This window comes from Culex pipiens, chromosome 2 (assembly GCF_016801865.2).
Source record: "Culex pipiens pallens isolate TS chromosome 2, TS_CPP_V2, whole genome shotgun sequence".
In the NCBI taxonomy this organism is placed as follows: Eukaryota; Metazoa; Arthropoda; class Insecta; order Diptera; family Culicidae; genus Culex; species Culex pipiens.
This window is the reverse complement of record NC_068938.1, coordinates 133,417,650-133,437,766: the sequence shown is the minus strand read 5'-3', so window position 1 is coordinate 133,437,766 and position 20,117 is coordinate 133,417,650. Positions and strand designations below refer to the sequence as shown.

Here is a 20,117-nt window from a genome sequence, read left to right as displayed (position 1 = left end):
TTTCTGCAACAAAAGTAACTTTTATCCCAGGCAGAATTTCTGCAATGAGAGAGGCTGAAGTTGCAGCAAAACCGTTCCCGTACTTTTCTGCAAGCTCTCTCTTCTCTTTCGTGTTGAAAAGTAACTGCAAGTTGGTGTGAGTACACGCTTGCATAAAATTTGCAAGTTGGGTTAAATCAAGCATTTTATTATTATGTAGTTGTAATAAATTTTATGTTTTATTATTACTAAATTTAAGTAGTCTTTTTGAAGGGACGTATGTATATTTGGAATTGATGGATGTTGGGGTATTTTTTTAATGTCTGGTTTTATTGTTTAAGGATTGATTTTTGATCTTAAATTGTTTTTGAACAGACTAAATATGTGTGTTAAAATACTAGGTAAATTTAATTGGCAAATAATAAATTGTACCTGTGATGGTGCTACCAATTTGTATTCTTATATGAACCAAAATGTTCAATGTATTTTGTTGAACTTTCAATGAAGGAATCATAAACTATACCAAACAAATAATAAATATAATTGATTATATAATTGATGACCATACAATTTTTGCTGAAACATATGTTACGTTGTTTACACATCATATTTTATATTATTTAAAATTGATATACATTTTATTAAAAAATATACGGTATCGAGAAATTAAAAGTGAGAGTGTGTGCAACATGGAGTTAAACTTTCTGTGAAGTTGCTGTGAAGGTTACCATGGCCTTTTGAAAAGTTTAACTCCATGTTGCACGCACACACTCTCACATTTAATTGCTCGATACTCTGCACCACAATTCTTCAATTTTTAAATTCTTAAATTCTTAAATTCTTAAATTCTTAAATTCTTAAATTCTTAAATTCTTAAATTCTTAAATTCTAAAATTCTTAAATTCTTAAATTCTTAAATTTTTTTTTTTTTTTATTATAGAGATTTTACACCATTGTGCATTCGTCTCTTCAAGGTGGATAGTAGAAGAGGAAAGTTTACAAAGTTTTTGATCACTTGTCTGGCTATATTTCAATGATTGATACCATGCCTTTTTTCTAACGATTTCTGTCTTAGTTTCAAATATTTACGGGCAAATTTGGATCTTAAATTATCAAGTTCTTTACTTTTTTCTTCGTCCTCTTCCTTCGAGGATTTAACCGTTAACTCATAACACTTATTGTAATAATATTTTGCTTGTATGGCATCTTCATCTTCTTCATCTGTTGTTTCTTCTTTAGCCATCTCTCTTCGTTTTGTTCTTAAGTCGTAATCCGCGTCCAAATATGCTTGCAAGCGCTTCCGGGATTTGCGAGTGTGCTTAGAAAGCACGGTCTCGAATCCATCGTTAGATTCTTCGGCAATTTCACTTGTTTCCATTGCATTTTGGTCTGGTTTACTGTTGTTGCTTTTTCTGCTGCTGCTGCTGCTTGGCTCAGGTTCATTCGGTGGTTTACTGCTTTTTTGGTTCACCTTTTTACTCGAATCCCCACATTTTTTGTTCTTTGCTTTGAGTTTGCAAAGCGATTTTTTGCCTATAATCGTCACTGCTGCAGCAGCGTTGTTTACAGTGATTGATTTCGGCGTTGGCTGTTTCAGCAACATCCGCAGGGTCCGAACTCCATTTGGGATCCCTGGGAAGAAGTTAATCCAGCGGTCGTTGGTGATGGTTAAAATTTCGCCGTATTTACTCATCACTTTGACTACGTCATCATTGCTTATGCCTAGAGGTAGGTCAAGCACACGAACTTCCGTAGCGTTGTTGTCCAGGTAAATCGGGATTTTGCAACCCTGATATACCAGAGGTTTGTCGATGATGGACGAGGCCATTGCTGAATCGGCGAACTGCAGCACGGCTATTCTTCTTCTATTGCATAATTGCAATGCTCGCAAGTTTTCTTGGTTTATTTGAAGGTCAGCGAGAAGTTTTTTTACAAGCTTTGGGCTTGGTTGGTTTTGGAGTTGACAAAAATCCAGAACCACACTGTTTTTGTCTACGGTGCACATTTTGAAAAAGCGGCGACGCGCACACAAACTGCGGACTGGTGTTGAGAATGCGACTTGTATTGTCGGCGGTTACTTTGCAACGTAAATTCTTAAATTCTTAAATTCTTAAATTCTTAAATTCTTAAATTCTTAAATTCTTAAATTCTTAAATTCTTAAATTCCTAAATTCTTAAATTTTTAAATTTTTAAATTCTTAAATTCTTAAATTCTTAAATTCTTAAATTCTTAAATTCTTAAATTCTTAAATTCTTAAATTCTTAAATTCTTAAATTCTTAAATTCTTAAATTCTTAAATTCTTAAATTCTTAAATTCTTAAATTCTTAAATTCTTAAATTCTTAAATTCTTAAATTCTTAAATTCTTAAATTCTTAAATTCTTAAATTCTTAAATTCTTAAATTCTTAAATTCTTAAATTCTTAAATTCTTAAATTCTTAAATTCTTAAATTCTTAAATTCTTAAATTCTTAAATTCTTAAATTCTTAAATTCTTAAATTCTTAAATTCTTAAATTCTTAAATTCTTAAATACTTGAATTCTTAAATTCTTAATTTGCCGCCATCTTGAATCATAAAAAATACACATATTTTGGAGTCATATTCTAGGTTAGAAACGCATATTTAGAGAATTTAGAGATTAGAAATTTTGAAGAGGTCTTCGGATAACAGAGTACCAACTGAATCTTTTTTTATAATTGATTTTTTAATTTGTTTTTTATACAAAATTTTCAAATTTTACTTTTTTTTAAATTATAATTTCTTTGAATTTTTTAACTGTAGATTTTGAATTTTGATGTTCTAAACTCTTAAATATTCAAACTTTTGATTTTTTATTTCGAATTAAAAATATTTGAATTTTTGAGATCTGAACTAGGGTCTGAACTTTTATATTTTTCAACCTTATTTTTTTATATTTTGTTTTTTTTAAACTAAGCTTTTTTTTAATTTTAACATTTTGAATTACTTAATTTTTAATTATTTGAATTTTTTAAGCTTTGAATCTGTGATTTTTTTTTTATTTTTCTGATATAAATATTTGCATTTCAAATTTCTCAAATACCTGATTTAATGTTTTTTTAGTTTCTCAATAAAAAATTCTTAGTTTTTTTTAATATTTTTATTTATGAATTTCTTAATTTCCGAGTTTTTAAATTTATGTGTTTCCATATTTTTGAGTTTGTGATTCATATACTTTCTAATATTTTTCAATTTTGCTGCGTCACCGTTGTTCTTCCATGTGACATCCATAATTTATTTATGTTATCCTGAATAAAAAATCCTTCAAATGGTCTGTTATCAAAACATGTATTTATGATCCCTTCTATATTAAACCTTTGTTTGTCATTTTTTTTAAATTAGATTTGTTGAACTTACCTGCAACTCTCATTTCTATTTTTTTACCTAATGTAAAAGTTTTGAATTGTTTCCAATGTATAATTTCTACCTAAGCATAAGTCGTCGCATAAGCATCTTTTAAATAAAATGTTGAGTTGCATAAAACAATAAGTCCCCGTTCTAGAGGGAAACTTCCTTCAATTCAATTTTTGTCAATCCCTTTTTTTAACAATAAAAAAACTTTAATACCCAATTTGAGTAAATCCACTCAACTGTGTACAATATTGCAGAAAAAGTACTGGAACGCGCTACCCAGGCAAAAGTTTTGCGGCTTCTCTCCTTGCAGAACTTCTGCAAAAGAGAGAGATGAAGAGAACGAGCTGAAAAGTACGGGAACGTGCTGCAAAAAAGTGACTTATGCTGGCTGCAGAATTCTGCAGAAGCTGCAGAAATTCTGCAATTCTGCAGGTACGGGAATAGACCTAAAATGTCAAAATCGCAAACTCACCACACTGGCCGTGAGTTACCGTGGTGAATTTGATGGAATCGCAATAGGGTGCCCCAAATCCGAATAAAAATCCATTGCGGATTCGCTAAGTAATAAATAATTTTAATGAAACTACAACGATTTAGTGAATCAGAATTGTATTTTGTTGTTTTATTGGTTACGATAGCCTGTTAAGGAGGTATTAGACCAAAGAGTATTGTTTTTAACTTCTCTCTGGTTAGGGCCAATACGCATCTCCCAAGAAAAGGGGTCAAGAAATGGCTTTACGAACAGCAGAACAAAGGAGAGAGAACGATTTCTTGGGGCTTTTCTTCACTCTCTCTGGCTTGCTTTCGCTGCCGCTGCTGCCCATTTGAATTTTTTCTTGACAGATTCCTTCCGAAGTGCATATACGCACATAGGAAGGAACCGGCTTCGCAAACATATCAACTTTAATTCTGAGTGTAACGACATGTTTTGTTGAACGCGAGGATAAACGCCACTGATAACATTTTGTCGCTCTGGCACCAAATCGAAACGAACGATTTCCACTCTTGCCGAATTTTTTCTCTCCGCATTTTCTGTCAAACTAAATAGCATCAGCGCTTGCGTGTTGCCCTCGGAGGTTTTGGATGATGATGATGATAGCCGTTTCTGCAGATTAAAATATTATATTTTATTTATGTTTTTTTTTAATTAAATAAACAAAAAATGTGCTCATCCCTCTACAAAAAAAAATCGTCGATCAAAACAACATGATCGAGTATGTAATACCAAATAAAGCTTGGCAGAAAAAGGCGGAGAGAAAAAGTGCGGCGAGAGTGGAAATCGCTCGTTTCGATTGGTGCCAGAGCGACTATATGTGCACTGCTTCAAGTCGGTGGTACAATTTTTACTGGATTCCTGGGACATTTTCACATAACATAAGTGTATTTTGGATGGCATCACAAAGCCTCCTTTCTAAATACAGAGCGATTTTGAAGATTTTTTTTTTGAAAAATGGGGAATTGAGGCAAAAAGGACCCTTTGCCTTTGCGGTGGATGAAGCCATCACCAATCGATTCCCCGGATTTTTGCCTTCCTCACCTTACTGAGGAAAGGCTATAAAATCACTCGAGAAATGAACTTCTTATATCGACCTCGTAGACCCACCTTCACGTATACCTATTGACTCAGAATCAAATTCTGAACAAATGTCTGTGTGTCACGATTATCTCTGGACTGGCTGAACCGATTTAGACCGTTTTGGCCTCATTCGATCCGTCTTGGGGTCCCATAAGACCCTAGTTAATATTATGAAGTTTAGAAAAACAGTTCAAAAGTTATGTGTGTGTGTGTGTGTGTGTGTGTGTGTGTGTGGTCCAATCCAATACCCGCTAACCGGTAGCGATATTATGGGAAAGTATAATTTGTATCAGACTTTGTATATGCCGAATGCTGATACAGCTCATCTCAGTCCCGGGTATTAGGTGGTGATAGTAGAGACCCTAAATAGGGAAACTGGTCTAAGTTTGTTAAATCGATCTGGCAACGTATGTTTTGAGCTTGGCAACACTGATATATCATAAGTTTTGCTTGGCGTAAAGGCAAATGCTCGTTTGGATACGTCAAACTCGTGTCTGTTTGGGTACGTCAAATTCACTTCGACCAGTCTCCCTATTTAGGATCTCTAGGTGATAGCCCTCGCGCTGCTTCCAACGACCCATTTCAGAATGACAGAGCTCCTTGCGGTCCAAGTCCAAGGTCGCTGGGCATTGTTCGGCCCCACTTCGGAAGGAATCGGTCAAGAAAAAATTCAAATGGGCAGCAGCGGCAGCGAAAGCAAACCAGAGAGGGTGAAGAAAAGCCCCAAGAAAAAGGCTCCCTCTCCTTTGTTCTGCTGTTCGTAAAGCTATTTCTTGACCCCTTTCCTTCTGATCTCCACACACCAAATTTTCAGTAAAATAAATAAACTTTTACTGAATTTTTATCTACTGAAATTTCAGTAAACGATTCAGTAATTTAGATTTTACTGAATTGGGTCCTAAAATGAAGCTTAGATTGTTGATATTATTGTTAACAGCGATAAAGCTAATTTTTCTGAGTACAATGACCCTTTGTACGACCACAAAGAGTTTAAAATTAATTTTTAGATCAATTTTGAAAAATTAACCTCGCGGTCCTTCTTGACAGAAAAAGCTCCTACTTGACAGCTCACACAAATTTTTTTTTGTATTAAAATGAAAAAAAGTGATCAGAAATGGTTTTTAATCGTGTTTTTTACCGTTGTACATAAAAATTTACATAGGGCTTTAGTACCCAATTCTCAGTATACTGATATTTGTCACTTTGACAGATGATTTACTGAAATTTCAGTAAAATGGTTGTCAAAACAACTGAAATTTCAGCATTAAATCATTTATTTCATCAATCGTCCAAACCTCAAAAACAGGTGGTTAGTATCGAGGCATTTGTTATTAACATTTTTCTTACCTTTGTTTCTAAAGATCACAATACAAAATTAAAAAAAACACACACATTTTAAAGAGGATTTTCTCTCGGCAGCATCCAAACAATAAGTCAGAAGTGACATTTCAGTTTGACAGATATGCAGTTGCTGATTTTTCAGCAATGTTTTTGTTTATTACCGTAAAGTTTATTACCGTACCGTTTATTTCAGTAAAGCGGTATACGCACTTTGGAAGGAACCGGTCAAGAAAAAATTCAAATGGGCAGCAGCGGCAGCGAAAGCAAGCCAGAGAGGGTGAAGAAAAGCCCCAAGAAATCATTCCTTCTCGTTTGTTCTGCTGTTCGTAAAGTTGTTTCTTGACCCCTTTCCTTCCGATCTGCATACCAGCCTTAAATGTGATGATTACTGAATCGAGTTCAGTTATTTATTTTACTGAACTGGCAACCCAAAATTCGCTACACTCAACCCCCGGTGGTTGGTCACTTTTTCGTTTGACACTTTTTTAGTTTGTACCCCGTTGGTTGGTCAAAGTCAAACTAAAAAGTGACGAACTGTCACTTTTTACACGGCGCTTACGCACATTATCAAACCAAACGTTTGATAGTGTGTGTAAATTCCGTGTAAAAGGGGTGTCAAACTAAAAAGTGACCCCGTTCGTTTGACAACAGTTGGTGTCAACCCATCGGGGTTTCAGTGTAGCCATTAGAGGGTAAAAACTGATTGTTCGAGGAACCACCCTATTACAAGTGAGTGCCTCCTTGTTTATCTAAAATGAGTGATCGCTGCACATCGAAATGCACCCTTACCAAAAATCATGATTTTTTGAGTTCCAAATCCCACTTTTCATACGAATTTTTCAGTTCAACCCATATAACCATTTTTATGGTTGTAGTACCTGAACTCAAAAAATCGTATGAAAAGTGGGATTTGGAACTCAAAAAATCATGATTTTTGGTAAGGGTGTGTCAAAACAGTCGGGCGTCGCGACGTCGCCACCCACCACCCCCGAAACAACACCGGCAAAGGGGGTGAAATAACTACAGTGGGAGGAAGGGAGCAGGTGCATCTTTTGTTTATACGCCCAACGTGTACACCCGCGAAGCTCGACACGGAGAGCAGCGGTTCTGTTATCAGCTTGCAGTTTTATGCACAATCCAAATGTAAACAATTCCCTTCGGCACGACCAACAAACCGAGCGCAGTGCACTTCGTTGAGTGCATTCGGTCCGCTCGTCAGTCGAGGATTAGCCCTCGCAACGATCGGATCGTGTTTCTGCCCGCAGGTTTCGAAGGTCGTACCCCGCAAGTGCAAGTCCCCGGCCCGGCTCATCCAAAACACACTGCCGCCATCATCATCATCACCATCATCTCAGTGTAGTGCCAGTCGTTGCCGTGGTCAGTTCAGAGCAGTGGTGCAAGTGAAGTTCTTTGAAAATCCAGAATGTCGCAGCAACTCCCGGTCGATCCGGCCAACCCCGGCATCGAGAAGCTGCTGGACCTTGATGGCTATCTGCGGCTTCACGAGACGGAAATCCGCCGGAGGTAAGACGAACTTTCGTTGGAATAACCTCAAATCTTGTGAGAGGTATTGTGTGGAGTCGAATTACTGTAACTTGAGACCTTGCCAGACTGGTGCAGGCCACCACCGTGAGGTGGTCCACGCAGTCACCTTTCCCATTAGGGAGACCGCACGTTTGAGTCGCCTGGAGCAAGCAATGTAATCGGGGAAAGAAATAATAATTGAAGAAACGCACTGCCAATGTCAATTCAAGGTCGCGCCGGGTTAGAAAAAAGAAAGAAGGGCACCCCGAGTGAAGATCATCATCCTGGCTGTGAACAATGTTTTAATTTGCACAGCGTCGTCGTCACCCGTATGTTGAAAGTGTTGATAAGACTTGTGTGGGGCCACCAATTATCGCACCAACTCCGGCGACTTGGAAGAAGAATTGTTGTTGTCTTGTTGTTGACTTCGTTATGCAATAACCGGCGTCGAAACGCATATGACCGGCCGCACCGTTGAGAGCATCTGCGAAAACTCAAACAAACAGGACGCTAACGAAGCCGTTTTTTCTCTCTTATTTTTAGAAATAATGAGCTCAAGAACTGGATTGCCCGCTTCGAGCAGATGGAGGGTGGACTGGAGGAGTTCACCCAGGGATACAAGTACTACGGGCTGCACATCGGTGCGGACAACAGTGTTACAGCTCGCGAGTGGGCACCCGGAGCGAAGCAGCTGTACCTGACCGGGGATTTCAGTGAGTAGAGAGATCTTAATTGAATTTAGTTAATCGTTTAATCAAATTAATTTCAAAGGTGTTCTGCCCGATCAAATGATGGAAGATACGACATAAACCTTAAAACATGACTTGATTATCCACTCATGTCAGCATGTAACAGATTAGTTCATGAATTAATTATGACGTCCTTATTATAAAGGAGCTCAATCTAGTGATCAGTTAATTACGACACTTCCTATAAAATAATGCATAAACAAATGCACAATTGTTTGCAAAATAAAGCGACAATCAGCCATCTGTCCTACTTGTCTCTACTGTGCCAACGTTTCACATTGTCAAAGTCATTGATAAGAAAACGCAAGCAATTAAGACATAATCTTTTATCAAGGAAGCAATCGACATGACAGCACTCCTATCAAGAGATTAGTTTGCTCGGTCAATAAAAGGGTGTATGTTAGTAAACGTTTCTTATTTCTTGACATTCTAAGCAGAAACAATTGATTTAACAAGGTTAAACTGGAAAGTCAACTCGAATTTTCTTGCACCCTTCGACAATGTTTTAGACCTTTAGGGAATAGATTTTCCTACAAGAATCTTACCCTTGGATGAATTTTGGCGGAACTAGCTTCAACTGCCAGAAAAAATCTGAAGCGATGTTTTCCCCAAACATTTTCTCAATTTCTTCAATAAAAACTACAGCGCTCACCATCAACCCCTAAATTGGATCAAAATTGGTACAGATACTTATTTTGACCTAAAAAATCGAGGCAGAGGCTAGGCTTTTCCAATGGTTTTCCAAATTTTATGAAGATCTTAGTCCCTAGAATTGGTATGAATTGGATAGTAATTGCGCTTTCCACAGGTAAAAAACTTCAGGGAATAGCCCCGAGCAAGCCCTAATTTGGACCACCCTAATGTCCCTATATTGGTCCTAGTACCTAAATTGGGTCTACCAAACTTAATTGGGTCCTAAAATTCAGCTAAAATTTGTGATATTATTGTTCACAACGATAAACCTTATTTTTCTGAGTACAATGACGCTTTGAACGGCCGCAATGGATTTAAAATGGATTTTAAATTCAATTTTTAAAAATAAACTTCTCGGCTCTTCTTGACAGTAAATGTCCTACTTGACAGCTCATTCTAAGGGGACCATAGTTGATCCATCGAAGAAATGTTGGCTTGTCAATAATTTTTGTTGCATCAAAATGAAAAAAAGTGATCAGAATTGGGTTTTAATCGTGTTTTTTACCGTTGTACATAAAAATTTAACATAGGGCTTTAGTACCCAATTTATGGAAATTGTGCATTTCACCCAATCTGGTAGGAATCTGCCACTTGAGAATGATATATGCTGTCATTATCTACAATTTTGGTGGACAAGAATAATTCACTTTTTCCTCTTGAATAAGAAATAAAGGAATTAATCTGGAGTTCTTTTAAAGGTCCAATAAACTAAATTTTCGCTTAAAAAAAAACTCCAGAAATATATCACTCTTCCCGTTTTGCAAATTGCTAGTTGCCCATTAGGGCCAAACATTTCACCGCTTTTTTGACACTCAGCGTCAAGGCTTTTATCGCACGACACACGAATGAGAGCCTTTCTCCGAATCTCCAAACAGCTGCAATTTGTTTTTGTTGATGAGTTGCTCAATCCAATTGCGGAAACGTCCATCCATGGCTGTATTTATAGTCCATTTGACACTTCTACTAACTGTGACAGTGTGTGCGCTTTTCGCATGTTACAGTATTTCTTGCATAGTACGGCTTTATTGATTGTGTGTGTGTGTGTGTGTGTGTGTGTGTGTGTGTGTGTGTGTGTGTGTGTGTGTGTGGTCCAATCCAATACCCGCTGGCCGGCAGCGAAATTATGGGAAAGTATAATTTGTATCAGACTTGGGTTGGGTCCCGGGTATTAGGTGGTGACAGCCCTCGCGCTGCTTCCAATGACCCATTTCAGAATGGCAGAGATCCTAGCGGCCCAATTCCGAGGTCATTGGGCATTGTCTGGCCCCGCCTAAACATAGAACAAGAACCAGACGGATCCTCGAACTATCTGTAAACTTCCAATCCCATCAGGCAAAACAGGGATCAGCGTGTATATAATGATGAATAAGTGGCATTTGGGTAAAAACACTTTTTCTTCCTCTTTTCCCGCGCGAAACAACGACGCAGGCCAAACACGATCGAAGCAGGCCTTGCCTCGCAAAAAGCAACGACGAGACTCCATAGTACGGCTTTATTGATTGTCTATATAAAAAAGTTTTAATTATGTTTAAAAATTATAAATCTATGTATATATATAAAAAATCGCCGGTTTTGTTCGAACGCAAATCAGTTCAGTACGGAGCGTCGGATCGAGGTGCTCTTTGTTGCGTTGGGTTCGTATAAGTCCAAGGAAGGTTCTTACGCCAAAAAGTGACAACATTAGCCACTCTGGAACCGATTCCGGAAAATCTTATAAAACTTATAAAAAACAACATCAAGTCTGTTTGTCCCATCGTACTTCTACGCATAATTGTCCCACCCAGTATTTTCTCTCACAAAATCATTATTAATAATTCAATTTTTGTTATAAAAATTACTGTAGTAAAAGTCAAATTACACAGACGTTTCATGTGATAAAAGTACAACTTTAAATGAGGTCATCGGCCCGATGTGTTCTTAACAATCCCTACTTTAGTAGTTTATTTTGCTAATAAATTGATAAAAATCACCTCACAAACATTCACTAACTTTTAAACGTACATTGCGGTAAAATTTTACATAAAAACAATAATTACTTTGTTTCCATTTTATGCCTGCAGTTTTTGTACTTTTTTTTTACAGTGCGCAGTTGCTTTGTTTTGGTTCCGTAACGAACAGCTGAGGGCTTTTGTTAATTTGATTTGGTTAACCGCGGTGGATTTTCTTGAAATAATTCGAGCTGTCAAAAATCCACCAAAACATCTACCACATTGATCACACAAAAAACTGTGGTAGAAAAGTATCCACCGGTAGATCCTTTGGTGGATTTTTGACAGTTCGAATTATTTCAAGAAAATCCACCGCGGTTAACCAAATCAAATTACCAAAAGCCCTCTGTTCTTTTGTTCTGGTGCCGAAGTTGACAGCTTGTGTTGGCTACGGGTGAGCTGCCTGTAGTGAGATATAGATGTCGCCCCCCTGGTACAAACACAAAAAACGGTCGAAGAATTTCAATCACGTTTTTCGCGTTCTTTCTAAAAACCGATTGTAGAAAAAACGACAGCAGAAAAAACACGTCTGTCCGCACGCCCGGCTTACTGCGGTCCATTTGCCGATATGAAACCATGATATGACAAAAAGTGTCATATATTTAGATAAATTTGGAACATGTTGATTTAAAATATAAAATTGTGTCGTTTATGCAGCTCACAAATTTAACTTTGTATCAGAGTGCTTATGATATGCATATTATAAAATATTCACAAAATAAACTGTGATTTGCAGAATCAAATCTTCATGTTCTTCCATTTTTTGTTGAAAGTTTGAAAGTTTTTGAAATGTCAAGTTTTCTTTTAAGAAAAAAATTCAAAAATTGAAAAAAAAATGACTGCGCAGGCTCAACTCGAGGGAAAATTTTGGGTCTTCAGAATCACGTGCACTTTGAATATTTCAAAAATATTTAGGCAGGGCCGAATGGTTTTTCTCCAAAAAAAAATATGGAGAATTAGGGCGGTTCGTCGCTGTTGCATACAATCCAAAAATTGCATGCAATATGTGGGAGTAGCGAACAGCACTAATTCTCCATACAAACTTCAAAGTGCACGTGATTCTGGGGACCCCAAACTTCATGCTTCCCCTCGAGTTGAGCCTGCGCAGAAATTTTGTTGGTTGGTGTTATAGGACCTTTTAAACAAAACTCTAGGTTTTTTTAATTCAAATGGTTTAACAAGCTTTAGAAAGCCTTTGAACCTTTTATTGGATACATTGGAAAATCATTGTTTTGTATGGAATTTGAAAAGAATAATTCTCGGATTAATATTCAAAAAGTCGTAAGAGCCATTGGTAAACAAAGTCCTTTTTGCATCGGTATTCGACCTACTTATGAAAAATTAATATCAAAAAGTCAAAGTAGTTATGTCACAGACATAACCGGAATGGCGTAGACTACGTAAAGTTTTGATATGTGGACACAGAGTTTTCCATTTTTTAATTTTGATGAATTAGCTAGATACTTGAAATACATTAACGAATAAGATCGTGAATGCGAGATGGACCCCCCGACACCTATTAAATCCAATCGGACCGTGTACGTACCGGTTGTTGAAACGGAATTTATATACGATTCGAATTGAATTCCGATAGAGTTCGAGCCAAACATTTAATTAGGGCACAAAACCAAAACGTAAACATTCGGGATTATTCCACTATTCCATTCATTAGTACACTCCCTACATGCCCTCCAAGAATCAGATTGATAACAAACAATTTCCTATTGAAAAAATCAAAAACACAAAAGGGCACATAACCATTTTCACTGCAAACCAAAAAAAAAAGTTCAAATGTGCCCTTTTATTTTTCGTTAGTTTCTCGTACTTGAGGAACTTTTTGTGTTATAAAGTGAACTTTTCATGCATTGACACTAATTCACCTGAAAAAAAAGTTTGGTTAACTTTTCACCAAGGATTTCTGCAGAGAAAAACTTCGTCAAAAAACAATATTTAATACGGTCCCGCGGCTGCTGTTCAGTACACTTTAGAAAAATTGTTATGTTTCACGTACCTTATTTACACTATTCAATCACAAAACTTCACCAATTATCAAAATTTCTACTGAATTCCTCATTATTTCTAAACATCATTCTAATCAACAATGCGGTGACAGCGCTTTAGTGCCTTTTCAGCTCTCTTCGAAATTGCATTTAGAAAGGGCCCATTATGAACAACAGTTGAAAAGTTAAAAGGGCCTAATAGCGAGATTTTCTTAAATTATGAGTTTTATTGCGAAAATCAACAAAAATTAAGAAGCATTTAAGCAGAGTTGAGGATAATGATGTGTTTTGTCGTATCATCAGTAGGAATTGAAACAAGTTGTCCATTTTTTGCAAGCGATTTTCTCGAATCGCGGTTTTTGGTTTTGTGCCCTAATGAAATGTTTGGCTCGAGTTGACTTTTAACGTCATGATTCGAAATCCGGACACTTAGTAGCATATTATTTTTGTTATAGCTGGCAAAAAATCATGTAATAAGTTGGAAATGTAGAAATATCATCAGGATGTAGTATAAACAGTCAGTTTCAAGAAAAAGCATGCAAAATATGTATTTTGTAACAATTTTTCATCAGAATTTTAAAATTAAAATGACTTGTTGTGCTTCGAATCCCGGACACTGATAAAAGCTGATTCGAAATCCGGACACTTTTGCTTCGAATTCCGGACACTCGATTTTACTTATGAATCGCACAAATTTGGACTGAAATGTTAGTGAATGTCATTCTTTAGGTCTCAAATAAGCTGTTAACATCAAAACAATCGATAGTTTATATAAAAATTTGCTAGAATTTAAGAAAATCGAAACCATAAATTTCTGCTTTGCCTTCCCGGTGCTTCGAACGCCTATGAAATATTTCAGTTGAAATGTTTCGCATTTTTGGTAAACTTATAATTTTATTGTATTTAATTGTTTTGGCGTTTGTTACAGCGTTCAAACAAACTTTAAATGAAAGTTAATGTTGGAATTCATCAAATAACACAGTTTTGACATTCATAATGTGAACTTATATCCAAATAATTCATGAAACAAGATGAAGTGTCCGGGTTTCGAAGCGTCCGGGAATTCGAATCATGACGTTACTAGAAAGAGATGGCAAATCTAATGCGAACAAAACCGCAGCTACCATGTAAACATACTTTGAATGTGTTGATAAATCTTTGACTAGACAACATCGAATGGAGGAAGGAAAGAGAAGAACGAAAAACAATTTTTTTTGTGAACCGAATGAATGTTTGGTAGCAGAATGAGGGGGAGGGAGAGGGGTTGGGGGCGAGAGCAGCCTCAGAAAGCTGTGCAGTCCGTCGCCCCCGAAAACCAAATTTTGTTCCTGAAATTTAAACTGTAATTATTCATTGCGCTGCCTCGCCCCGGGTGGGACGAGGGACGGGGAGTGAGGCAACTCCGAAGAGTTGGGAAGTTTAACAACTAGAATTTGGAAGTTTCACAACCACGGCTTGACCCACGAGAGGCAACTTTTCGGCGAGAAGGCCGCAGGCGCGCGCCTCATCTTGTTGCTGCCTCGTCCCGGGTGGGACGATCCAAACGGTCCGGCCATCGAGAGGCAACTGGCTGACGGTGACGACGAGAAGGCGATGGCGCGCTTCTTTTGCAGTTCTGGTCCCTCTCTCTCCTGCTGCTGCTGCTCTGGTCTCTCTCCTGCTGCTGCTGCTCTGGGCTGAGCTTTCCTGCTGCTGCTGCCGGTCCGACGTCTGAGACGTGAATGATAGAATGGGCTGAGCGCGCGTTCTTATATATGGTTTCGTTCCGCTACTTCCCCTCCTTTTTCGCGACCGACACTCGGTCGCGTTGCTCGGGTGATTTTCCCCTCAAAATAGGTACTTGACATTCCCGTCCGTGAGTGGGAAGCGCTCATTTTGCTTGCAAAATCTCTGCATTTTGAAAACATTTTAAAACATTCAATTGTTTTAATAGTTAAACTATTTTGCCAACAATGAAAGTTTTATAGCAAATTGCTGAATAATTTTCGAATCGAATGGAACATAAATCGTGTCGATTCGATTAGAGGGAAGGAAGATATAAGCGTTTGACGGATGACGCAGTAATCCAGGGCTTTCGGCCCGGGTTTTTTGGAATGGCACCCCAGTACCTTCGACAAAGACGTAGTCTACGTCAAAACGCTCGAGATTGTTCATCTACACGTCCTTCAAGTGCCCCAAACTAAAAATAAATGAAATTTTGTCTCATTTTCGAGAAAAACAAAAATTAGTGTAAGAGGTCACGGTGGCTCTTACGGCTTTTTGAAAACTCACCTGAGAATTCTCGCTTACTTTTTCAAAAGGACCAATGTACATAGGAAACCCATGGCGCATTGGTTGTACACTCAACCCCCGGTGGTTGGTCACTTTTTCGTTTGACACTTTTTTAGTTTGTACCCCGTTGGTTGGTCAAAGTCAAACTAAAAAGTAACGAACTGTCACTTTTTACACGGCGCTCACGCACACTTTCAAAACAGACGTTTAGTAGTGTGTGTGAACTCCGTGTAAAAGGGGTGTCAAACTAAAACGTGACCCCGTTCGTTTGACAACAGTTGGTGTCAAACCATCGGGGTTTGAGTGTATTGATAAAGTAGAATTATTGATAATCAACTTTGGACTGAAGAAACCTCGTAAACTATCCAAGTCCCTTGAAAATCAAACTGACTGTTAAATAAAACTTTCTTATTAGCAAAAGCTTTGGCCAAATAAAAAAAGACAAACAATTTTTAAAAATTTGTTCAAATTACGTACAAATCCGTATCATGCGAAAAATTCCGTACAAAAATTCCGTATGGCAAGGAAAAAATCCGTACAGCCTTGTCATAATACATCATTTATCACATAATGAATTTTAGAATCCTTTTTATCAATATCTTTTCTCACTATCTACTTTCAGACAACTGGCAATGGGAGGCCACCCCGTACAAGCAGCTGCCCTACGGCAAGTGGGAACTGAAGATTCCCCCGAACCAGGACGGTTCCTGCCCAATCAAGCATCTGTCTGAGATCAAGGTGATTGTGCGCAAGCAGGACGGCCAGCTGGTCGATCGCCTCTCGCCGTGGGCCAAATACGTGGTCCCGCCGCCAAAGTCGCTGGGCGTCAACTACCAGCAGCGCGTTTGGCACCCTCCGGCTCACGAGAAGTACATGTTCCGCCACCGCAAGCCGGCACGGCCCCGCGCCATGCGCATCTACGAGTGCCACGTGGGCATTGCGACGGAGGAGTTGGGCGTCGGTACGTACAAGAACTTTGCCGACAATGTGCTGCCGCGGATCAAGCACGTCGGGTACAACACGATCCAGGTGATGGCCATTATGGAGCACGCGTACTACGCCAGTTTTGGCTATCAGATTACGAGCTTCTACGCGGCGTCGAGCCGGTTCGGGACGCCGGAGGAGTTGAAGTACATGGTGGACAAGGCGCACGAGCTGGGCATGTTTGTGCTGCTGGATGTGGTCCACTCGCATGCCAGTAAGAACACGCAGGACGGTTTGAACCAGTTTGACGGGACGAATGCCTGCTATTTCCACGATGGATCGCGCGGAGAGCACTCGCTGTGGGACAGCCGCTTGTTCAACTATTCAGAGTGAGATTTGAAGATTTTGTACAACGTTGTGATTCTAATCCGTTTGGTTTTGTTTCAGATTTGAAGTTTTACGTTTTCTGCTGTCGAACCTGCGTTGGTGGCGTGACGAGTACGGCTTCGATGGGTATCGCTTCGACGGAGTTACGTCCATGTTGTATCATTCGCGTGGTATTGGCGAAGGTTTCTCCGGGGATTACAACGAGTACTTTGGGCTGAACGTGGACACGGAGGCGTTGATCTATTTGGGCATTGCAAACTTTTTCTTACACAAGTTGGATCCGAACGTGGTTACCATCGCAGAGGACGTTAGTGGCATGCCAACGCTGTGTCGTCCCACGGCCGAGTGTGGCATCGGATTCGATGCACGCTTGGGAATGGCAATCCCAGATAAGTGGATTGAACTGCTGAAGGGTACGTCGGACGAGGCGTGGAACATCGGAAATCTTGTGCATACGCTGACGAATCGCCGGTACAAGGAAACTACGGTCGCTTACGCCGAGTCCCACGATCAGGCCCTGGTGGGTGATAAAACGATCGCCTTCTGGCTGATGGACAAGGAGATGTACACCCACATGTCGATAATGTCTGACGCGAACTTGATCATCGATCGTGGCTTGTCACTGCACAAGATGATTCGTCTGATTACGCACAGTTTGGGCGGCGAAGCGTACTTGAACTTTATGGGCAACGAGTTTGGCCATCCGGAGTGGCTGGACTTTCCGCGTATCGGCAACAACGAATCATTCCACTACGCCCGCCGTCAGTGGCACTTGATCGATGATCAAAATCTCAAGTATCGCTTCTTGAACGAGTTTGATCGTGTCATGAACATGACCGAGGAGCAGCACCACTGGCTGAACTGCAACCCGGCGTACGTAAGCTGCAAGCACGAGGACGACAAAACGATCGCGGCCGAGCGGAACAATCTGCTGTTCGTGTTCAACTTCCACTGCAACAAGAGCTTCACCGATTACCGCATCGGGGTGGAACGGCCCGGCAAGTACAAGGTGATTCTGAGCACCGACGACAAGGAGTTTGGTGGGTTCGACCGGATCGACAAAAACGTAGAGCATCTTACATTCCCGGAGGGCTGGAACGGTCGCCGGAACTCTATGCACGTGTATATTCCGTCGCGTGTTGCCATCGTGCTAGCCCCGGTGGATTAGAATATGGGGAAAAGGGCTGGTTGTAACGATTGGTGGGTGATACGAACATTCGGCGAACTGGAGATTATTGTTGTTAATCATTATACTATTTTTTGTTGCATGTTTTTGAGTATATTTAGGTCTATACTTGAATAAATAAAGCTATTGTTGCCATATAGGGTAAACTTTGCTGTGATTTTTTTTCCAAATACTATGGGGTTAGAATAAGTATTTAAGGGGTTGCATACGGTAATTCGGTAATTTCGGAATACACCCTTCCGGCAGCAGCTGAAGATTCATGCAGTCCCACGTCGCATGTTCGGGTGTAGACCTACGGAAGACCTTGCCGCGAGGATAGGTGAGTAAGACTATACGAGCCACCTACGGCATAATTCCTCGGGCTCCCCAGGTCAACCATAAGCTACCCCAGGTTCTCCGTGCAGGACACATTGGGGGTAGAAAGCGGATAGAATAAGCAAAAGATCAAAGCAGGCCGCGAGGCATACTTTTAAAGTGGTTTGTATCTGCAAAGAAATTTGTATTAACAAAAGGATCAAACATAAAAAGACGATACTAATTAATACTTCCCTGCGACATTTGAGGTCTCTCGGTTGGACATCCAGCCGTGAACACCAAGCTTGGTATCAATCTTCGTCAGTCGGTGTGGTATTGATCACAGCTGGTGTTTTTTTGCTCCTCCGTCGTCTGTTGTATCCTGCGGCTGCTTAGCAAGTCAGATGCTCGCTCATTCAGTTTGAAACGAAAAGAACAAAAGAGAACACAAGAAAACATTAGATTCTGATAGTGAGTTTCAACTCAGCTGTAAAGTGTAATATCATATTAAATATAAATAATTATAATAATATTTTCACTTCATGATTCTTTATAGACACTTTATTTATTTTGCTTTCACTATCACTTTCACTATTTCTTCGGGTCGTCTGATTTTCGTCGTGTTCCCGTACTTGGAAATTTCCGCAATCACTACTGGTTATTAGTGTCATGTCGAACATGTTACAAGCTAACACAACAGTGACACAGAAACAGAACTTCACAAGCACGGGAATTTGCACACGACCTCCCAGTGAATTAATACCGAGCTTTACATATTTTCATACTACTATTACCTAAAATGTCCAAAGCAGCTCAGCAAAACTCACTGGGAGCGTTCCACAATTTAGCCCCATCCGGGGGGAGCTTATCCCTTTGTACCCTCGTGTTTGTTTCCTTTCAACCGTAGTCTAGGTAGTCCAACAATGTTCAGCACAAGTTTGAATCGAAAGCAATTGCTTCAACAGCTGAACGGATCAAACTGTTGCTTCCCTTGCTGAACTAACTATTCTCCTGTTACTAAGGAAACAAAAGGATAAAACATCATGATTTGATGTTCTAACAGGTACGTTCAACTAGCCAGCTGCGAGACCCATCAGCCCGGCCGGGAACCAGTCCATATCTGTCGAGTACAGCATACGGTGTGGTTCACAAAATATCAAATCCAGTTAACACAACACTAAGGCTATACACATATGAACTGGCGGGATGGAAGCACGTGGACACCTCCCCCCATTTAAGGGGTTGCATACATGTAGAAAAATTCAACAGCCGCCATCAGAATTCTGAAAACATGCCTCAACAAATAGTTTTTTTTTTTTTTTTTTTTTTTTTTTGGGAGGGTGATCCAGCCGCACATCGTTGATGTCGAAACCTCTAAACTGGGCCCTCGTCCTGTCACGTCCGTCAGTAGTCTTGTCGTACATTACAACTAGAATCGGATCTGCCAATGAATTAGTACACTTCGACCAAATAAACACTGACGCTGTATGGATCTGACTCTAGAATAAATGCACAGTTGTGTGTTATTCATAAGTCCAAAATGTTCAATTATTCATATAAGTCCAAATATTCATTTGCGGATAACTACCTAACTTGAATTGAATACAAGATTTAAAGTAACATATCCGAAAGCTCCTCTTATCTCAAATCCCCGACATTTTAATTAATAGCCAAAAAATCTAGAACGTTTCTTTTAAAACCAGTCTGGCTTCTTAAAAAAAACAAAAAAAATAGATTAACATTTCATATTTTACAAGTCGTGAATTGAAAAAGAGACGACCATTTGATCGTCAGAATTCCAGTAGATCCTCGATTCGCAACAATGGTCGATA

General features: G+C 39.2%; 1 protein-coding gene across 1 annotated transcript; it reads left to right on the top strand.

The window, feature by feature from the left end:
• Positions 1–7,347: 7,347 nt before the first annotated feature.
• On the top strand, positions 7,348–18,142 carry LOC120424388 (1,4-alpha-glucan-branching enzyme). The gene is made up of 4 exons (XM_039588489.2): positions 7,348–7,793; positions 8,337–8,506; positions 16,117–16,807; positions 16,866–18,142. The coding sequence occupies exons 1-4, from the start codon at positions 7,693–7,695 to the stop codon at positions 17,971–17,973; spliced, it is 2,070 nt and encodes a 689-aa protein (XP_039444423.1). The 5' UTR covers positions 7,348–7,692; the 3' UTR covers positions 17,974–18,142.
• Positions 18,143–20,117: the final 1,975 nt, after the last annotated feature.

Excerpts from the sequence above, each read along its gene's own strand:
- LOC120424388 (XM_039588489.2), top strand. The coding sequence starts at position 7,693 with ATGTCGCAGCAACTCCCGGTCGATCCGGCCAACCCCGGCATCGAGAAG. Across the intron at positions 7,794-8,336 it reads GAGACGGAAATCCGCCGGAG|AAATAATGAGCTCAAGAACT; the intron begins GTAAGACGAACT and ends TCTTATTTTTAG. Across the intron at positions 8,507-16,116 it reads GTACCTGACCGGGGATTTCA|ACAACTGGCAATGGGAGGCC; the intron begins GTGAGTAGAGAG and ends ATCTACTTTCAG.